Source organism: Chrysemys picta, chromosome 8 (assembly GCF_011386835.1).
Source record: "Chrysemys picta bellii isolate R12L10 chromosome 8, ASM1138683v2, whole genome shotgun sequence".
In the NCBI taxonomy this organism is placed as follows: Eukaryota; Metazoa; Chordata; order Testudines; family Emydidae; genus Chrysemys; species Chrysemys picta.
Window position 1 is genome coordinate 16,286,443 of NC_088798.1, and position 22,546 is coordinate 16,308,988.

At 39.6% G+C, this 22,546-nt stretch overlaps 1 protein-coding gene and 1 long non-coding RNA gene across 29 annotated transcripts in view; one reads left to right on the forward strand and one right to left on the reverse strand.

The window, feature by feature from the left end:
- LOC101941624 (uncharacterized) overlaps nt 1–10,852 on the reverse strand; it is a 115,906-nt gene extending 105,054 nt beyond the window's left edge. For all 5 annotated transcript variants that reach the window (XR_006174725.2, XR_006174724.2, XR_010589990.1 and 2 more), the window contains exons 1-2: nt 10,543–10,852; nt 221–7,669 (exon numbers count right to left, since the gene is read on the reverse strand). This is a non-coding gene — a long non-coding RNA (uncharacterized LOC101941624). The remainder of the gene's footprint in view (nt 1–220; nt 7,670–10,542) is intronic.
- The window catches only part of NFIA (nuclear factor I A), a 445,816-nt gene that overhangs the window by 129,573 nt on the left and 293,697 nt on the right, over nt 1–22,546 (forward strand). For 4 of the 24 annotated variants that reach the window (XM_065555379.1, XM_065555381.1, XM_024104856.3 and 1 more), the window contains exons 1-2: nt 11,515–13,151; nt 19,465–19,996. In XM_065555379.1, coding sequence (XP_065411451.1) covers nt 13,125–13,151; nt 19,465–19,996 — 559 coding nt within the window. In that variant the 5' untranslated portion in view covers nt 11,515–13,124. Of the gene's footprint in view, nt 1–7,690; nt 8,100–11,514; nt 13,152–14,232; nt 14,440–18,718; nt 18,819–19,464; nt 19,997–22,546 lie in introns of those variants that run through there. The other 20 variants (XM_065555388.1, XM_065555392.1, XM_065555398.1 and 17 more) reach the window with 12 other exon arrangements.

The following is a 22,546-nucleotide window of genomic DNA, read 5'->3' on the forward strand; positions in this document are numbered from 1 at the left end:
ACTATAGATATACATATAGGTCTTTCGGGAGCCTTCTGGTGCATTTTGACCACAACCCAAGACCCTTTAAAGAAAGTTTAGCAATTAATTGTTGGCATAAGAGATTATAAAGCAAGGCTGCCTTTCGCCTCTCTTACGTGCAGATGCCTCCCTGGTCTCTCTTCCCCACCATACGTTCTCCAAAGAAACCTCTACTGAAGCGTGTCCAGCGTGTGAATACCTTTAAAGCCAAGTTTCGTCGCAACTCAGTTCTAGTGCGTTTCTTTTAAAAATTGTGTGAGAGCGAGCAAAGGAGAGAGGGTTTTGCTTCCCAGTGACCAGATTCCCATAGAGTCTGCGTTAACGTCAGTTTCACCCTCTCCTACGTGCTTGTCTCACCGTCTAGTTTTGTTCAGACTTTATTTTCTTCCAAGCTGCATTACAGAGCGCTTGTCCACGCTGGGGGGGGAAGATCCTTTTTTGTCTTTTATTTCCCACCTCCCTCTGTTCAACAATCCGGATTTTTTTTTCTTTCTCTTTCACTGTGTTTGGCTCAGATCTGGCCACAAATAGCTTATCTCTCTCTCTCTCTCTTTCTGTGTGTGTGCGCGTGATTTAAAGTGGCATAATTGAGAGCTGGGGCTGGAGCAGTGAATGATTCGCTGTGATAAATCAGCTTGGCTGTCTTCAGTACTGTACTTCCATTATTCATCTCAATGCGTGTTGGTTTATACGATGGACGTAGACTGCGGCAAAAAAAAAAAAAATCATCACAACACCACCGCGATGCAGCTGCTAACCTCTGCATCAACAGCAGCAGCGGCTGGTGGAGGACCGGGCACAGCACGGATTGATTATCCCCCCCCACTCCCCCCCCAAGCTCAGTCCAGCGCAGCCATTCGAAATGAATTGACTGTAGAATAACCACTGGATGAATGTGGATTCGGTTCTCTACCTACGGCTCATTTTGTGTTTTGGGGGTTTTCTCGTGACCTTTTTTCCCCCCTCTTCCTTTTTCTGTACCTTAAATGAAAATGGCTACCATTGACTTCATGAATAATTGGGAAGGCAGACTTGGCAGCTTATGAGACGATGCTTTTTTTTTTAAACACCTTGTATTTTTTCCCCTCCTTCTCCACCGATTCATGAGTGTACAAGGGGGGGCGGGGAGAACGAGGAGGGGGGGAATATACAACTTTTTTTTTTTTTGGTAGTGATCATTTTTATTCTGGCTTTGTGCCTTTACTCGGAGGAGTTAAAACCATCCCTGCTGCGAAATCAATTGTCGAATAAAAATTGTGATTTGTACAGTCTCTAGTACCAGGGTCAATGTCAGTTTTACGTTGATGTTACTTCCAGCGATGCGGATGTTAGAGCGGATACTGCAGTCCTAGAGTTTACCTTCTGTATGTGCAAATAAAAGCAAATGGTTCTGGATTTTTAAGATTGAGGATTGACTAGCTCATAAAAGAAGTATATGATTTGTCTGGGGCGGTGAAACGGGGTAACAATGAATCATGTTCCGTTGTTATGTTATTGATTGTGTCTAAATATTAAAGTGACATATACAAGGATTCTGGAAGACAGGTCTGGTGTAAACAGGAGAAACAAGAAAGTGGGGGGGGGAATCTCGAAAAATATTTTCCATTCATAAAAATGTCAGAATGTTTATACATGCCTTTATTTCTGTATCTGACTAAATAGCTAATATGGTATTGCCAGCTTCAAATGATAATTGCAATGTCGGTGAGACCTAATAATACAGTAGCACATATCATTTTAAACCACACCTCACTGTTTACTGTGATATAACTTTCCCAAAGTTTATTTGTGGCATTAAGAGAGTTTAAATTGAAAATGAGCAGCTCTGTTTCTATACATACTGTGTGTGGCTACTAGTTCTACAGTTAGGGACAATCCAAATCTGAAGAGGATTAAAAAAATACATCTGTAGGGAAATGCTTATTTCCTGCCAAGGGGAAAAAATCTGCAGGCAGAGCTTTTCCATGTTCCAAATGGAAAATTCGATTATATTTGATTTATGCTAAACTGCAATTGTAACAACACACCTGTTTCATAAAATGAGAACAGAACTTTAGAAAAAGCTACATTTAAAAAAAATATGAGTTCACTGCATTTACACAGCATAACTGAGTCCCCTGTTGTGATGTGTGAGTGTATACAGGAGTAAAAACAGAACAAAAACCAAATGAACAAAACCAGGATTCATTAGTCCCTTTATAATCACATTTCCGTGTGTTTGTATTGTGTCTAGTTGCTAATAGTGTTAGCACTGCAATTGTCCCAACTTGATATGGAAATTAACACCCCTTTAAGATGAATAGAAGAAATTCTCTCCTTTTCTAGTGCTATTTTAGTCTGTTTCCAGAAGGTAAGTAGGTCATTGATTACAACAGCTCTACAACCACAAACTTACTTTTTTCAGAAGAAATATTATATTCTGCCAAATAAAGCAACCTGTGCAGAAAGATCCTGCCTGACCCCATGTTGCCAATAACTAGGGATCTAGATTGCCAATACTTATAATGCAGCAGGTCTCAGAATTACAGTAATGAAGACTTGAAAAATGTTCTGATGCTGAAGCTAATGAATTTATTAGATGTTATACAAAACCTTTAGACTTTCTGAACAGCGGAGCAGGAGGCAAAAAAAAATTAGTTACACTTGATCATATAATTTACTTGTTTAGAAAACCTAGAAAATGCTTCGACTGGAGCACATGCTGACAGAAGCACTATGCACACAAAAAGCAACAAGTAAACATTGGAATTTAATAATCAAACCTGAAGATTAGTATTAACATTTTAATCACTAGTGCTTCCTTGGCGAAAATGTTTAAAAATAAAAAGTGGATTTTGTAAAACTCAATACATAGAAACGTTTCTGTCTTCCCTAGAGTGAATTCTACAACTTGCGTATAATATTTTCACATTTAGAGGAGATTTAATTTGGGCTTGTAGGAGTATTTTGATAACATAGAAAAAACAGATAAATATTGGCAAAACTTTTGTTCTCTTATATTTTTAAGTTCTCTTTACATCTTAGGAAAGTGATCAGCGTTCCACTGGCACACATTCTTACCCCTTATTTGGACACCTACCTCATATGATGGATTACACTATTTTGAGAAATAAAGGCCTCATACATTCTCTAGTTCTTGGAGTGATTTGCAGACAGACATCATTCAACATACACAGTACCAGAAGCAATAATACTGAAAGGTCAGGTATTAGCATGCTGAGATTCTTCATGCCCAATCACCGTCCCCATGCACAAAGTTAGGAGAGATTTTGCCTGAAAAGTAGGATGCTCGTATTTTACAGACTTATTTCTAATAAAGAAAAATGCAAGGAACAAACATAGTACTTAAACAGATCACTAATTATTGCAGTTTGAGAAATATTATGTCTCGTCTTAATTTTAAACTTTATTGGTCACAGAGAAAAAAAGTTCAACATAGAACAATAGAGGAAAGAATTCCAAGTGTGGTATAAATAAAAGTCGTGAGTAGTCTTTCATTATACTCCCCCATTTTCTCTGAGTCATAACTTTTCTATAAAGTATACTGCAGTTGCTGAGTGTTAATCTTATTCTATTAAATTCAATTAACATCTTCCAAGCCATATTTTCACCTCAACTATTAAATTTCAGATTCAGTATGTAGTACGTGAACACAAGACAAATCACTGTACTCAATGGGCTGTTTTCATGTGGTAGCAAAATAGTACCAAAAGTAAACAAACTGACTAAGTTTGGGGAGTATATTGTCATAAACACAAAAATGTGCATGTATAAAAATATATAGTAGGTATCTCATATTATAACAGAATTTTCAAAATTTGACTGATCCTACACTCCTTACTCAAGCAAAATGACTACCAAAGAGTTCAGGATTAGGTCCAAAATTATGTGACACATTATTTATGCTGAACTGTGATTTGGAAAGAAAGCTGCATCAGTACTGGAGACTGTAATCACTCAGTACCACTGCAGAGTCATTTATTGCCCTTGAGAAAGGTGTCTGTCGGTTTTAGATAAAGAAGAGAGAGTTGAATAACACAATGTGACTGTATAAAAAAAGTTTCTGTATATTACTTTACACGTATGTTCTTCCATGTTTGTGGCCTAGTAGTTTAACAAGCATGATGATGGTTTGCACCAAACGGGGAAGGGTCTGTCTTTTTAGTACGCATTTGTACAGTGCCTAACTCGTGGTACTGAGCTCTGACTAGGTGCTACTGCAATACAAATAAAATAATAATAATAATTTTCTGTCAATAATGCATCTTTAACTTATTAAATCAAAACTATTTTCACTATGAACTCTGTAGGTTGTAGTTTTCAAAATGAATCCTGTTTTCAAAGTACTATTTAAACTGAAAATCTATTTATTAAATTGTAAAAACTACAATCAAATGAGGAAAGAAAATAATGATTATTCTGGATCTCTGTCTCTGATTTCTGTTTTATTCCTGTCATTAGTTTGAACCCATCTGTTTGTAAGTTGCTATTTCCATATAACTTGCAATACATTAAAGTATACACTCATTTGGAAAATTCTGCAGAATTTTTCAGTGATCAGCTAGAACCAGGAGCAAAATGGACTTTCCCCCCAATATGTTGAAGAACAAAGATTGGATTAGTGAAAATGTAAAATGGAAAGCTTTAGCATGGCAGAAGGGACCAATGGTTAGAACACCAGCTTAGGCCTTCTGAGACCTGTGTTCAATTCCCTGCTCTACCACAGACTTCTCTCTGACTTTGGACAAGTCACTTGACTTCAGGGGGCTGTAGGAGCCTAAAATACCTTTGAGGATCTTAGTTTTCGTTCCCCATCTATAAAATTGAGATAATAGCACTTCCTCACCTTCCAGGGTTGTGGTGAGGATGAATACATTAAAGATTATGCAGTACTAGGCTGATGGTGCTATGTAAGTATCCAAGACAGATAGAAAGCTGCATATATGAAAATTTATTATTCACAGGAATTAAGTAATTTTAAATTAGTATTTTGGAATCAGATTTCCATCAAACCTATGTGTGTGTACATTTAATCTAAAACAGTTGAGCCTGTCAGTTTACTGTCTCTGCAGGCTTATTTTACTGTTGAAGGGTTATATACCACTTTCATTATTTTTTTTTATAATTTATATTATAGCAGTGTCTAGATCCCCAGATTGGGGATCAGGGTCTACGGTGCCCTAATGAGCTCACAGACTGTAATCTTATTTTCAGCTTCTTCTAAAAGAATAGAAATGAACACACCAAGAAAGTATCATAGTAAATGTGTATTGTCAGCCTTTTTTGAAGTATCTTTTGCGCAATAAATGATAGAACTGGGGGAAGGGGTAATGCCAACCCAGTCAATATCTAACAGCTTCCCCCCACCACACACAATCTTTTTATTGGAATAAGAAATGTCTTATGGTACACATCAAATGATGGGCTGTAGAGTAAGTGCTGAGGATTTAGCTCTATATAGTGCATGGTAAGTCTCGGAACTGATTTTAAGCCAATTGGAGGCTTTCTATTCACTTCAGTGGGCTTGCAAACGGGTCCTGAAGTCCTGACTCTCAGAGGAGCTGATCGCCCTCAGTTCCCATTGACTTTGGTGTGAGTTGGAGTCAATAGTGTCCAGGGCTTCTCAGATGGTGGTCAGCACCTAGGAAGGTTGGGGTCCATGGCAGTTGAGCATGCTCAGAACCTTGAAAAAGGTAGTCAGCACTTTGGAGGATCAGGCCTCTAATGATCACAGTTTTATGTTAATATTGCCATGCTGTATAAAAACCTAATTGTTTTCTAAATTCCCCCTTATGTGACCCACCTCTTTTCCAAAAACCCAACATGTTCTACTTCCAATATCATTATTGCACACCTGCCCATCTGCAGATGTTCCAACAGTCCCAGTTTCGGGGGGGATAGTCTCGCTTTGCCCCCATCCCAGCTGAAGCAGAACATTTCTAACATTCAGGGCCACTAGGGAGGCAGCAGTGTGCCCCCTACCCCCAGTTTCAAAAGGCCACAAAGCAAGTTGCAGCCTGGTGCATGGAGTCATAGCAAGGGTTTGGCCCATGCTTCCTCCATCTCCTTTGGGGCAGACAGGCCAAACCTGAGTGGCACTGCACCCTTCTTTAGCCACTTGAAATGCATTGCGAGTATTCTTAGATAACTCTTGATAACATAGCAGACAATCCTTTGCCATGTTTCTTTTATCAACACTCTCAAGCGGACAAGGATAAAACATAGATGGTTTAATTTAATCTGCAGACAATATTTCATCATTTGATGATTTGCTAATAGGAACCATCTAAAAAAAGCCCCTCACTAAATAACAGAAGTTTATGCTAACCAGTAGCTACCATCTTTATTCACCAATTTTAGTTAACACTATAGTCTGGTAGATCTTTCAAGTTCTAATCTCGTCCACTTAATAGTATTAAATATTTGGGGGTAATCATGATACCCCAGCAGTCCTTACTCAGCTAAAGGGCCACATTGTACTATTAAAATAATTATAAAGTTCCAGAAATTATCAACTGCTTTTTTTTTTGATGTTGCAATATCAAGAGCTCTCAAGCTTCCAATACATGATGCAATGCTTTTGCTGTCTGCTGTTAATTACACAAGCCTCCATCATCAAGGGTAGTTGGGGGTTAGGCTAGATGATCTTTGTGGTCCCTTCTAACCCTGTGGTTCTATGATTCAGAGCTACACACAATTGACTGGTGGCTTTCTATTTCTCACGCCCTCTTCGGAGATTTTTTTTAAATTAAATTTAGCAGATTGTATTTTAGGAGTTGTCGATATCAGGGTTATCCTGCAAAAATGTCCAAAGCTAGTTAACAGACACAACGTCTTGCAAGGATGACACCAGGACTATTTTTGGAGCGCTGCAGAAGTTGAAGATGTTGTAGCCAGGAATTCGATGGCTGTAATGATCATCCACCCCCACCTTCAGATTTTCCAATAGTTCGGAGGGCAGGCACAGTTCGAATTAGAATCATGTTTTGTTGCATTTGATTTCAGAACTCAGCAGATTTAATACATTTCAGAGAGGAACTTTCCCCCACCCAGTGCAAATGGCTCTGCCGGCCTCCCGGCCAGTCTTCTTGAACTAATTCAAGAACAGGAGGACTTGTGGCACCTTAGAGACTAACAAATTTATTAGAGCATAAGCTTTCGTGGACTACAGCCCACTTCTTCGGATGCATATAGAATGGAACATATATTGAGGAGATATATATACACACATACAGAGAGCATTAACAGGTGGGAGTTGTCTTACCACCTCTGAGAGGCCAATTAATTAAGAGAAAAAAAACTTTTGAAGTGATAATCAAGCTAGCCGAGTAAGGGTTTGTTTGCTTTTAAAAGGAGAGGCTCAGTTGCAACACAGCCGCACGACAGCATGCAGCAAACCATCTCCTTAGACCCCATCCCAATGTCCGCTTGCAGAAAAGACTTGCATTGCGTACAGATACACCCTACTCCTCTTCCTCCCGCCTGCTGCTGCATGGCTGGGGCCTACTGTAGGTGGACCTCTGTCCCGGCCCCGGCCGCAGCTCGAGCTGAATCCTGGAGCTCGCGTTGATGGGAGATCCAGGAGCTGCCATTGGCCAAGGGTGGGCCCCGTGCGTGCATCAGCCTCCTCCTTGTGCGTCCGTGGTTCCTATGCAAATTGCAGCGAATGCGGAAATAAACACGGGGAGGGGTGGGGGGAGGGGGAGAGAGAGACTGCCGAATCGATCGCAACTTCTGCAAAGTCTAACACAATCCAAACCACACAAGGCAAAGCCAGGGAGAGAGACTCTGAGAACCCAGCCAGCCCGGCTTGGATGGCTTTCAAAAAAGAGGAGAGAGAGTGAGAGAGAGACAGATTGCATTGCAAATCCTTCTGATTTGGGAGTAAAGTTTTTTTTTAAAGAAAGAAACCTAACCAGCAGCCTGCAATTGGCTACAGCTTTTATTCTCTTCCGGGTTTTCAACGGTTCCAAGTTTATTTTAGATATTAAAAAAAAACATTGAAAAAAGTGTCAACCTATGAAGCCAATCGTCTCAGCCTTGTAAAGTTTCTCACGTACTCTTTATACATTGCAATGGTACGTGGTGCATCTTAAACTTTCTATTTCCATGTTTTTATAAACAAAGATACTGTATGTAACGTGATACTTAATAGCTATTCTATTGCCGATACATTCATTGTCAGTGATTTGCTACAAAAAATAATGTGTAGCTGAATGTATTTCTGTGTTATGTGTGCAGGAGATAGCAGCTGTGTGGTTGGGTTTTGTTTTGTGTGTGTATATATATGCACTAGAGTTTCCTTCTTTTTTTTTCCCAGGGATTTCAGAAAACCGCTGAGCTTGACAGATTTTTTCCCTCTCCTAGCGCTTGCTTGGTTCCAAAAAGAAAAAAAAATGTACGTGCTCGGGTCTGTAAAAAGACGTCTGGCATTGGCAGCCAACCCAGCACAAAAGGAAGTGTCTAGACTTTGCGTGTAATTGACACACGCCTTCTCTAATCAATGTTGCAAAGCTCCATGATGGACTAGAGGGCTGTCCAATGAGAGAGCAGCTTGGCTGTTGCAACGTTCGAATATCCCAAATGGGAGGGAAGCTGAGAGTGGGTTGGCCTTCTCCCCCCTCAAAGTTCTTTGAGCTCAGCAGGGGCCAATGTAGTTTCAAGCTGTCAAACCTGCTGCAAACTTCCGGATTTAGCAAAGCGCACACATACACACACAAGTGTTTCTGCTAGTTTAGCAAAATGCTGAGTTAGGGTAATTTTAAAACAAATTGTATGTGCTTTGCTTTGCCTTTTGCACTTTAAAATAGATTAAAGGAATGCCAGGGTGATTAGACCACCCCTCCCCCTTCCCGTTGGCATTTTTGTGAAAGAAAAAGCTGCCAGTATTTCTCATGGGAAGTCGAGAAAGGCCCCCCTCAGATGCGTTGTGTGTTACTTTTGTCACTCTATATGTGTGTACAATGGATATTAGGTGATTGCACTAGAATGTTTAGCTGACTGCAGATGTCTTTGCACATTAACTGTTAAACGGGGCCAAAATTTAGGAAGATTTAGAAAGTGCTTTGGAAGACTTGCCGTGCGCCTTCCCCTCGCGTGTTAATCCTTTGTATGGTTGTTTATGGTTTTCTTAACCCATTAGTTACTGAATGGTGAATAGTATGTACTGAGGTGCAGGAGGTCTGTGTTGGATTTGTTCACAGGCGACTGGCAGATGTTTTAGAAAGTTGGGGTGTGTTCGCGCGCGTGGATGGCTGGGTGGGTGTGGAGTGGGGGGAGACGGAGTTAAAGCTACCATCAGGAATGTAAGTAACCCGGGACTGATGAATCTGTACGTTTCTTCCTGTTACTAGTCTTCCCTGTGCAGAAGGTGCGAGTGTAGGAGATCAGTAACACACTAACTTGGAGTCGGGCCTGTAGTCCCCTGGATATAAGTCCCTGACACAAGTCCAGTGGAAATCTATTCCAACAGCTTGTCTTGGAGACTGTAGCTGGCAGGCGATGACTTAAAATATCCGACTCCTCTTTCCCTTGAGCGATGTAGGTACTTTGAAAGTTAACTAGAAATAGGATGGGTTCTTTTAGCTCTTTGGAAATAGCTCCCCAGGAGTTGACCCCTACGTCTTCCCGTGTGCTACTTAAGGCAGATTTTGGAGTCACAAAATTCACACATTGCACTTAGTTGTGTACAGACTGTCTTTCAAGGGTCCGTGATCGTGAGTTACTAGCAAGTGTTTTATTCCCAGAAAGCGGCTCATAGTAACCAAAGTGCAACAAAGCTGGAAAGAAAGAAAGAAAAAGAAAGAAAGAAAAAAAAACCCACCTCCCCTTCGAGGTAACTGGCAAAGAAATTGTTGCTTTAACAAGTACAGAAAGTGTATAAAGGAGGGGGAAGGGGACGAGTGTGGATGCTCAGCCGAGGTCTGACTTCAGTGCGCATTGAGCGCCCAAGTCTAAATCATACTAATACGGCCTCACTATTAAGTACCTCCGAAATAGAAGAGAGTTCAGATGTACGTATAAGTGAACACTCATTGACGTAATTTATATATCTAAGAGGATTTCACTAACGCTGGCAAGGTAAAGTTTCTGCAAATAAAACATTGTAAATGCAATGCCGGGCAAAGTGCCAGAAAGAATATGGATAGCAGGGATCATGGTAGAAGTCTCTCTCTCTCTCTTTAAGCAGACATCCCACCGCAAGGCAGCCTATAGCACTTTCAAAATAAATGACTGAAGTCCCCATTTCCAATGTCTCCTTCCTAGCGGCTGATCTCCGGGTTTGCTTTAGTGCCTCGCTTATTTGGTGATGATTAAGGAATTTGCTTTAACTATGCTTCCCCGCCCCCACTTCTGCGTGCCTTTTAATAGCTTTATATGCCATCCGACGGTGATTTCTCTCGGAAACCCCCACCTCCCCCAGTTGCTTTGTTTGAACGTTCCTCTTGGAACTTTCACTGGGCGAAAGGAGGTTCTGGGCCAGTTGGGACCAGCGCTGTGCAAAGCTCCCCTCTCTCCTACCTTTTTCTGTAGGCTCATGATCCTAGAGTTTAAGCGTGCACAATGTGTGCTGGATTCGAGAAAGCGGATGTGAAGGGGTTTGGTGCTGAACTTGGATGCAGCCTCTGCCTAGAGGGCGCAAACAATCGTCCCACGTCCAAAAGTCTTACGAAGGGCGCCAAAAGTTACTTAAGATAATATTGCTAACCACAAAAAGCTGGAAATCGTGGAGCAGGGCTGCCTGCTGCACCGAAAGGACTGCTAGGGGCCCGATCCCGCATTCCTCGCGCACCTAGGATGCCTGTGGAGTTCATTATCTCGGAGCTCATGGAACTTCATGTTAGCTTGTATTTGGGTCGGACAGGGAATGGAGGATCGGGCCCCAGAATGGAAACTACCCCCCAGTGACTCACTTTATTCTTAAAACTATTTTTTTTATATAAAGAGATCTTACTGTGTATCCTCCTTTTTGCCGCAGGGTTCTAAATAGAGGCAAATGTAAACATTATAGCAACAAAAGAAAGTTGTAATAAGTTATAGAAGTTTTTTCTTTCTTTTTCTTTTTAAGGCATGCTTTGGTCAATATCTGCTCGCTGTGCCTCAGGTACATGTCTTGCTGTCAGCCAGAAACTTCTGTCGAGGAAACCTGAAGAGCAATGAAGTGATATATAGCAGCAAATATGTAGAGGAAAGTGTTTCTTGTCATTATTTGACTAACAGATACAGACCACTTTTTATCAAAGGAAAGCACTGAGTGAAAACAGCTCATTTTTCAGTTAGTCTAGGACATCCCCAGTTAAAGAAAGTCTTGTAGAGAACTTCCATCAAACATCGCCCTGGTAAATACCAAGAATCTCTTTTCAGTCAGCAAATTCAGTGACGTACTAGCGAGGGAACAGAAATGAAAAAGTCTCCAGTTGGAGAGAGAGGATTTTTGTTACTTTTCTTACACCAGGTTTTCTGACAGAGCCTTTTCTTTGAGCAGCAATGGGCACAGGGATTAACACTCCTGAACTTGTTGTGAAAAGGCTTTACAGTTTGAAATACAGTATCTACATCTCCCATGCACATGAGAAGCTCTGCACGCTGCATTCGATGTGTCTTGTGGAGTCTCCTTTCCTTGGGGGTGGTGGTGGTGGTGTTATGAATGGTTGTGGATATGTAAGTGTCTGCAGGCTGCATGCAGCTCATTGGGAAGAGGAAGAGGAGAAGGGAGTACTCCATCCAGGAGATATATTGATGTTAAACCGGAGAGAAAATATAAGACTCAATAAAAGAGAAAAGCTAGCTGACTGGAACCTTTCCAAACCCAAAAAACCAAACCCTTCCTTGTGCCAAAACAGTACGTTATAGCCTAAATAAGTGGCTGGAGGCTCGGTTCTATTTTAAGTGCTTTACTTTTACTTGGGAAGGGGGGAGCAGAGTAAATGCAGAGCACAGGTTGTGCATTTTTAGTAAAAGAAGCATCCCTTACCATACAGTGATTTATTTTAAATGGCAATCACATGCCAAGTATTAGAGATATTTGGAAAGTTTTGAACAAATTTATTTCCCCCCCCCCACAAGGGACTTAACTTTAAAAGACATCCCAGTTGGTAAAATATTTATGGTCCTGATCCGTATTAAGGTGTGTAGATCTTAAAAAAAAAAAAAAACCCAACCACCCAAAACCTAGTGGACTGTACCCACGCCAGGGTTATAATTCTTTAGTCTCAACAGTCCAGGAAAAAAAGAAATCAGTGAAAATTCCACGTGTAAAAAAAAAGAATCTTCAAGACCTCCGCTAATGAACACGATGCCTGCAAAAAAAAAAGTTTACAATGCGTAATTAAATATATCCCACTCTTCAGAGGAGCGTCTGCAAGGCGAGCAGCTGCCCCCCAAACGTTCCCAGTCTTTTACATCTGTGGAGCTACAGACGCAATGTAGAGGCTATACAATCGGTAGCCTGTATCGGTGAAGTTCCTTAGGCGATGCACGGAGTAAGGGACGCGGTGGGGGTGGGGTGGGGGGGATAGCGCTGTGGAAAAGTAGTTTTGTTTGCTGAAGCACATCCTGTAGCCTATAGCCGCCCGTGAGTCCTGCCTGTAACTGCTCCTGACTGCGTTACCCAGTAATGCACTGAGAGCGGGGATCGGGGATAGGGAGGGCTGGCCGAGCACAGCACTGCAGCCCCTCTCCCCTCCCCTCCCTCCCCCGGGCAAGGCAGCGAGCGAGCTGCTGCTGCTCTTGGTGCGGTGCAGAGCGGAGCCGGAGGCGCGCGGGCAGGTTCCCGGGGAGCCTGGAGCCTGGGCGCGCTGCTGGAAGCTGGGGGTGGGTGGGAAGTGTGTGCTATGCCTTTAACGCCTGGGTACAGTAGACATGTATAGTGTGTAGTGTAGGGAAAGTCTAGGCGGGGTTAAAGTTCAGCTCATGGAGCTGCTCAGCGCTCGCTGCAGTTTAGCAGAGTTGGAAATGTGAAAGCAAGAAGCAGGCTAGGTTCTCCCCCCCCTCTTTCTCTCTCCCTCTCTCTCTCTTTTCCTCTCTCTCTCCCTTTCTCTCTCTCTCTCTCTCTCACTCTCTCACACACACACCTCCAAACCACAAAAACCCCCACAGCAGTCATGTATTCTCCTCTCTGTCTCACCCAGGTAAGCAGCTGTTTGGATGCATTTGGGGCTGGTTTTGCTGGGTGGTGCGTGTGTGTATATGCACTGGGGGGAGGATGATACGGGGGGGGGGGAGAAATACAGCTTTAAGAAAGTAACTTTGTTTCCATTAGGTTGCATTCCTCTTCTTGCACGGCCATTTGTGTAGGCACATGGCTAATGGCGCCTACTTATTAATGGTTTAATTAATATTGGTGGTGGGGGTTTTCTGCTCATATGCAATTTTTGGGGGGACGACCTGCACGTGTTTAGCAGGGTTGCTGCCCATGACATGCTTGGTCATCTGCAATCAATACTCACTGTTTGTGCTTCCGATGCGAGTAATGCATGAAAACATAGATGTGCTTAGGGTTATTTTTTTTAATGTAGCATTAAAAGCTGCTGCATTTTCTATTTTAAGACGTAAGGTATTGCATGGTCTGCATTGATTTCCCTCCCTAAAGTCCACACTTTTGTTTGTAAGGGTATGGTTCGTAGATGCGGTTAAGGTTTGCCTATGAGTCTCTCTGTACATTACCCATGCCTGGACCTATAGCTATATATATATATATATTGCACCTACGCATAGATCTGCAGCTATCTACATTGCCCTGATCTATAGCCATACATATATAAAATACACATTGCACCCATGCAGAGACGTATAGCTGCACGCACTGCACTCCTGCATAGATCTACAGCTGTACATACATTGTACTCTCGTGCACAGATCTATATCTCTGTAAGTACACTGCAGCCGTGCAGAGATCTACAGCTCTATACGTTGCACCCCATGCACAGATCTGTAGATGCAGCCTCTGATGGTCAAGAACGTCTAGCTCTGTCTTGCTCCCTGGAAATGTACTGCTTTGACGCGCGTTGTCACTTTCCCGGGTGTCACATTTGCCTGGATGTTTGGGGAGTGGGGGAAGTTTGGATTGCAAGTTCAGTCAGTGTTTTGCACAAAGTTGCTCGAGCCCTTAGGGCAGCAAAGTTGCCTCTGTGTTATTTTTTAACATTATTATTGCAAATGCCTTTCCCTTCTGCATACTCCCTCCCTCTCCATTGCATTGCCCTGGATCTCTGGAGTTGAAGCTTGTGTGCTGACGCCCAGCCCTAGACTTGCCCTCCATTCCGGACGGTCTCTTCCTTTCACAGCTGCTGCTCCAGCTCCTGCTGCTCCAGCTACACTTAACTGCTCAGGACTTCGGGCAACTTTTCTTCCCAGCCTCCTCTCCCTCCCTCTATACCTCCTCAGGCAAAGGATTGCGCTTTTGCTGCTTCAGATCCGGTGCTGGCATTTTTCATATTTATTTTCGCTATTAAAAGGCATGAAGCTGAACTGAGATGTGATTTTTGTTCTCTCCAAAGCTTCCCCTCCCCTCCATATAGCTCTGTAATCCTGTCTGGGATTTAGATGCCTTCTAGTCTGACTATTATTCATAAGGATGATAGTTTCTATTTAGTTCCAATTAAGTACCTTCTTCCGTCCCTTTTAATCCAGGTTATTGCAGACATTAAATTGTACACCTTCAATTAGCAGGAGATAATCGTTTGAACTGGAAATACTTTGTGGCAGACTCACACCAGAGATTATTTCCTCCTATATGAGAGCATTATTCCTATTATTTTATGTTTATATATATATATAGAGAGAGAGAGAGAGAGTCATTGCTGGAGAATGACTGACTCTAATCATAGGAATGGATAGCTCTTAGAAGTAGCCTGAATAGCTTTAAAAGTTTTATTTGTTCCTTCCATAAATCAATGAATTTGTGGTTATAGTATCCAAAGTGACTATAGGTTGGAACTTTACCATGGTAGTAATCTTGCAGTTGATTATAGGCAGAAGGTAGATATAGTGAATGGGCTTGTGAGCTTCCTTGAAATGCGGGGGTGGGGGTGGTGTTTCAAACTCTGTACCTTTCTGGTCAAATTTATGCCAGTTTATTAATGCAACTGGAAATACCTACTGTCTGTTGTTTCACGTTCTGGATGATTGGTGATAACATAACTTTCATAGAAGAAGCCATATACTATTATCCTTTCAAACTGCACACATGTATTCCTGTTTTAGTAGGCCCAGTGGGACATTAAGAAGAAGACTTAAGACAAATTTGGGATATTTTAAAATGCTGAATATTGTATCGTTCTGTTCCAGAATTCTTGCATTCTTGTTGCACATTGGAAAAGTAGTTTAGGGATTCAAAAGCCCTCTTTTAAAACTCCACATTGAGAACGGAACATTTATGTGGTTCTATCATTTTACGTAGAAAACATACGCGAAATCATTAATAAGGGCGTAAGTAGTTTTATATATTTAATGTCAGAATTAACATAGGCCTTTTATTTAGACAAGTTTTGAAATAAATGCTTTTTAAAGTTTTGGTGAAACATTAGAGTTTTAGAGGTGAAAACATTAGAAAGTGGATTTAAAAAAAATGGTCATAAAGCACATTAGTCCAAGAAACGCAACTGAAATGACATGACTATGTACCTGACATAGAGATTTGAATCATCTATAAGGAAAATATACACAGCATTTGTTTCACTTCCCTGCTGCATATCCAGAAAATATTTTGGGCACACATGCACCTCTCTTTATAGATTTATGGCCAAACATTTCTAGGAACATGGGTTTTAGAGATTTTACCCTTGCTATATCTGACTTATTTTCAAACACATCCACGTAAATATATTGTGGAAAACAATTACTCTAAAGCATTACGTTATTTTTTTAACTCTGATCTGGATTTTAAGGCATTTTTTCAATAGATTTTACAGTTTTTTTTAAGAGTATGTGAGAATTTTTATATACATATAGTTCTAAGGCCCAGCTTTTAGATGCAGAATGTGCTTTGAAGCACTATATTGACAAACTGTGAGAAAGTTTTATGATAAAGCTTACTGTTTATCACTGTCTTTTAAAAAAATGTATTAAACACATTAGTGGTAACTTTTATTTTTTAGAATAATCTTTAATTGTTAAAGGAGATAACAGTGCCTTTAAACTAAACTTTTGAAATATTTTTTAACTTAACCTGAGAAAAGGCAAAAATAATCTTCTTTTCTTTAAATTTTTATATTTTGCCGTGATCACGTGATCTGACCTGCACACGTATGAATACTTGCTTTTGCATTGCTACATTTCAGAAAGTTGTTTGGTATTATAACATTGAAACAAATAACTTTGTTATGTAGAATAAAAGATCAAATTTGGTTGGATTAGTAGTGGATTCCTTTATCCCTGTTCATATTTTGCTAATACCATGTCACTGAGATTTAGGTAGGTTGATTTTACAGGGCAATATGTTTATGAAGACAGTTCGAAATACTGGATGAGTTAGTCTGTCAGTCTTCTGTTCTTGAATTAACCTTTTTGTTTAGTACCTCATTTTGAAAAATCACATTAGACTGCTTATGTGATTATGTTATGTGTATATATATGTGGTGTAGCATGTAGCAGTTTAATACACACTAATTACTGCTTAAAATTATATCCTGGTCTTTAGGCCACATAATGGTTCTGAGCTTTTTTAAAGTCATCCCTGTCCTGTTCCTTTCTCCCCGCCCCCCTTTCAGGTTCTCTGTAGCTCATCTTTAAGACAGATTAAAGGAACTGTATTTTAGATAGTATCCAGCCTAGGTCCAAAAAAGTCATGAGCATATGGGATCAGTCAATAAAAAGTACTGTTGAAAGCAGAAAGTTAAATATTTCTGGATAAACCAAGATGTATTTAGAATTTGTTAATGCTTAAAACAATCCTCCATTTCAATGTAGGTCTTTTCAGCGAATTGTGTGTATACCTTAGCAGATAAACTTTGACTTTGCAGAAGGCCTTTTCGCACTATCGGCTCTTCTAAAAGGAGGAGCGGGGGAGAACATTTAAGGATCAGAAGTGTGGTTTTATTATTTTTAATAGCTTCTGGTGAACTGCAGCTTTTACCGTTTTTTCTTCTAAAGCTATTTTTCATTTGTGAAAGTGCAGCTACACGTGTTATGTTTGCTGCCTTCTCTTACTTTTTGAATCTACTGACCGAAAGCTAGCAGCAATTTTTTTTTTGTACTTTATTGAAATTTGAAACCAGAATCTTCTCCAACGGGAGGGAGAGGGGAAGTGTCACTCACCAAAGTTATTGTATTTTTACATATGATGTTTTAGTAATCATTCATATGTGTAATGACTCCTGCACTGTCGTGCTGCATTGAATATCTCTCTTTCATTTTCTGTAGTTTCTAACAATCTCCATTTTTTTCTGATATAAATGATCTAATGTTGTGTATCGATTTTAATATTTACATTTTAGGAACCACAGAGAATACATGCAATTAAGCCATTTAGAAAGCTAACACAAGGTCTTGAATTGTAACAGGATTTTGCTCATAGAATGTTCCTATCACTGATTTCTCGGTTTTGCCTATATTTGTTTGAGCAGCAAAGCCTATTTAAAAAACAAAAAAAGCCATTGGAGCTGTAGAATAAGTATATTTTAACAATGTTATTTTTAAGGTTATGAAATGATTTTGATACGTGACATACTCTACATGTGAATATAAAAGAAGAAATTCAGTTAAACGGGAAAAAAAACAACAACCCTGTTACCTTGCAAGAATGGACATAAATTAGAGTTTAACATGGTGTAGGAAGCTTTGTGCAGTTTCATGGTGGGTTTATTTATTTTTTTTGCCCCGCAGGGCCCAATCCTGCAAATGGGAGTAACTTCATTCATGGGAACTGTCCTATCGACCTCATGAGTGAAATTAGTCCCTTGCATACTCGTTTGCAGAACTGGGTCCTTAAAGTGTACATGCTTTTCTATAGATAGTGTAACATTCTGTAACAGTATTACGTAGAGAAACATAACAAGCAGAATATAATGAATTATAACATGTTTTGATCTCCCTGTCTGATTTATGTAGTACTTTTTAGGTATATTTATTTATTTAAAAAGTTGAATATATGGATCTTTCTTGCCACATATTTATTCAGGTTCAGGAAACTTTTTAATACTGATTATTTCTGTTTCAAGTAAGATGAGTGAACTTAAAATATTATTACTGAAGGCAAGTGATGTTTTCAGGTGGAGAAAAGTATTATAAATGTGGTAAATTCTTTTAAAATATATTAACAAAAATAAAACAAAATGTATTAACAAAAATAAATCATTTTTTGAGTTTGGATCACTGTGGCAATGCTAAGATTTTGTACCTTAATATTTACATAGAAGCTTCCCTCTCTTTTTTTTTTTATTAAATAGAAGGCCGTCAGAACTTGTCTTGTATCCATGGCATAATATCACATTTATTATTTTTGGTAGGCTACATATAAACCAAACAGTTTTTTTAAATTATAAGGGTAGAGTTTAAGTTTTTAATGCTGTTTACTGTTAGGCATGCTGGAGAAATTTGCAAACTGGTTACATTATTTACTGTTTCTAGTGGTACAGTAGACAGAGATTAGAAGCACCTTGTATTGTATTATAAAATCACTTATACTGAAATTTTATTACACTGCAGATTGCCATTTCCAAATATGTCTTAGGGAAAGTTTTGCTGTATTTCAGACTTCCCCATACAAACATTGATTGGCATCCAAATGTTTAGAATTTGCCAAATTGGCGGGCATATGCTGGCTACACCACAAGCAGTGGGGTCAGGGAGAGAGCAAAGTAAGATATGCATTCTTTGAAAATGGATTAAGGTCACTACACTCGTGTATTTTTAAACTTTTATTTTATTTTATTTTTTAATGATTTTAAATTTTAGGACTGAGTCTAATAGTTACAGAATCTTCCTCACACTTATGTGTATTTTAGTTGTTCTCTACCCTCTGTGATAGTGGTGTCATATTCTTTAGGCTGATATAATATTGAGAAAGGGTTTATATATAGATATGTATATCTGTAGATATAGTATGTTTGTGACTGTGTATACAGACGCTCCCCGACTTACGTAAGCGTTCTGTTGCGGAATGCCTTGTGTAACTCAAATTTTGCGTAAGTCGGAAATGTATTCCTGACCATTATGCAAAAAAAACCCCCCAAACCCTCCTATTTCTAGCTTTTGGAACTTTTTCCGTAAGTGCGGATTTGCGTAACCCAGGGGGCGTCTGTATACATCTATTCCATATATGTGTTAATATGTGCGTGAGATTACAAAGGTGCTTGTGTTTTCTGCACTGCATAGTATATACACATTGTCAAGCGGATAGAAATTTCTCGTGTTAAAATAGTATTTTAAGGAGATGTTTTGAACTTTGTGACTGATTTGTTTGTGTTTTCATGACATCAGTATAATTCTTTATCATTTTTCCAGGATGAATTTCATCCATTCATTGAAGCACTTCTGCCTCACGTCCGAGCATTTGCATACACGTGGTTCAACCTGCAAGCCCGAAAACGAAAATACTTCAAAAAACATGAAAAACGTATGTCAAAAGAGGAAGAGAGAGCAGTGAAGGACGAATTGCTGAGCGAAAAACCTGAGGTCAAACAAAAATGGGCATCCAGACTTCTGGCAAAGCTACGGAAAGATATCAGGCCTGAGTACCGAGAGGATTTTGTTCTCACAGTCACAGGAAAAAAGCCTCCATGTTGTGTTCTTTCCAATCCAGACCAGAAGGGCAAGATGAGAAGAATTGACTGCCTACGCCAGGCAGATAAGGTCTGGAGGTTGGACCTTGTTATGGTGATTTTATTTAAAGGTATTCCGCTCGAAAGTACTGATGGCGAACGCCTTGTAAAGTCCCCACAGTGCTCTAACCCAGGGCTGTGCGTACAGCCACATCATATAGGAGTTTCTGTTAAGGAACTCGATTTATATTTGGCATACTTTGTGCACGCAGCAGGTAAGTGCATTTATGCAAAGTTGTCCAACTTTCTGTATATCTACAGTCCTCTGCTGTACCATCTGAATTGAGTGTTATGACCAGTCAGAGACCGTATGAGTCAGTGTTTGAACTTGGGAGAATATGTGCCATGTAAATGTGGTTGGCAGCATGGTTTTAACGCCAGTTCCAGGCCTGACAAGTAAGAGAATCTACACCAATATACTCTGGTTGAGAATGGACAGGTGTTCTCACACTTTCTGTTGCCTTTAAGAAGTAATAGTGTCAAGATATGTTGGTTTTCCAATACTAACAGCAATCAAATCTTTGGCACATCTAAACTGCTTTCAGAAGTGGCCGACATTAATATTAGCACAGGAAATGTTAAAGGCTGTCTTTTAGAACTATGTAGAGGCCTGTTTAAAATGGACCTTATTTTAATATTGGTAAAAGAAAGAAGGTAGCTGAACCTTTTTTTAAACTGGCTTTGTATGTGTGTTGTGTCGTGTAAAGAATAAATTCAGGGAAATAGAAGTGTCAAAAGCCCAATGGTGGTAAGGCCCAATGCAAGACCCGTGAGTGCCTTCAGCTCGTATTGACGTGGGTGATAGTTGAAGGTGCTGAGCACCTTGCAGGATTGGTCCCAGAGAGAAAAGCAAAGAAATCATACAAATATGTAAATATAATAGTGCAGTGTGAATTGTGGCTAAAATAAAGGCCTTTGGTATCAAATGGGGAAAGTAAGGTCAGTGTTAAAAATGTAACTAGCACACAATAAATGAATTCACTTAGAATCTGACTGATACTAAGAACTGATGGCTTGTTTGACAATATTGCATTCAGGAGAGCGGAAATGCTTTTACACGTCATGAAATTCGCAATCTTGTCTGTGACTCCAATTCAAACCACACCCTGCCTGTGAATATTAGTATATTCAGAGGCTACCTAATAGGTCAACTGGATAAATAACATGCAGTAGCATTTCTTTTCAATCATTTTGTTTCTGAAAAAGTTGCGGTGTATGAAATGTTAGGCCCAAGTTTTTGGAGCTTGTTGACTTTTCATATATACGTACTAGTTTTGCTGGATTTCATTCACAGTAGTAATTTAAGCCGGGAGTTGAAAATGGGGGGAAACAAAGAGACGTCAGTGGACTCTTATCAATAGAAACTTAATAAATATATAATAATAACAATAATAATAATATAAATCTTGCTAAAAGAAGAGAATACATCTATTATCTAGCATTCTTTTGGGGTGATACATGAAGTGCAGACTATCCAAAAGTTGCCTGCAATAAATCAATATTCGTTGCGATACATAGTATCACTTCAGTAACTTTATTGATATAAAAACAACAAGGAGTCTGGTGGCACCTTAAAGACTAACAGATATACACTATAGTTAGAAGGAACCTTTGGCTAGCATTGTGATATTTTACATAGTTAAGCTGTGAAACTTTGTAATTAGATGTGATTTGATCAATCACACTTCACATTGCTGGGGAAGAAAATGTAGGCAAATATTACAGGAAGAGCGATTGATTTACTACATGGTATGGTGAAATGGGAATGACCAATTCATGTAGACTTACATTTAGCACTAGTGTTGTTTAGTTAGTGTTATGTTTCATGAATTAAATGCAGGCTTCTGAAAAGGACTGTGAATTGTCAGCAGAAACCAGTGACCTCCTACCTTAAAAACTTAAATACACATTATCGTTTTTGTCCGTCATTCTGTATATGTCTAGGTAAAATATGGTTGAGAGACAGAGAGAGACAAGCAGCTAAACTAAGTACATATGTAATATAAGGAGGCCTAAAGTGATAGTTTTTTCTGTTATGGCAGTCACACCTTAGATATTTAAAGAGTCTAATAATATTTTGATTAGCAGCATACCATCTTATCAATATGACAGTGGTAACAAACAGACCGCAGTTGCACTTACTGTTCTTTGGACTAAACCTTTGCCACAGGAACTTAAACATTAAACTTAATCTTTATTTACATTTATAGCCTCTTTTAAACTGTAAACCTCTCACTCTAACTATACAATTTAATATTTTACCTGTTGCTTACTGATTGTATATATTGCATTACACTGTTAATGCAGTAGTTTGTGCTAGGATGTTAGCAAATCTAATCATAAAGTGGGACAAAATGGTTGTAAAATGATATTTAGGAAGCATGCAGTGTAGTATTTGCCTTAAAAAGACGTAATGAAAGCAACATGGATAAGGCTACCTTTTGGTTTTTTTGTTTTCCTCTGATGCATCCCAGAATTCTTTGTTACACCTGAACACTGGCCAAGTCAACGGTGATTGGTTCTCACAGAACCGCAGTAATGGCAGCTAATGCTGTGTGCGCAACGGGAAAATGACAAAAGAAAATAGTAAGCATCCTTTGTCTCAGAATATTTCAGACTTGATTTCAGAGATTTACAGACCTGTTATTTATGCCGAGGAAGTTGCCAACACAAATATTAGGTAGGTTGGTCAACTTACATATAGCTGATTTGACAGGCATCTGCTATAGTGCAGAAGATTTGTAAACACTAAACAATGTTTTTAC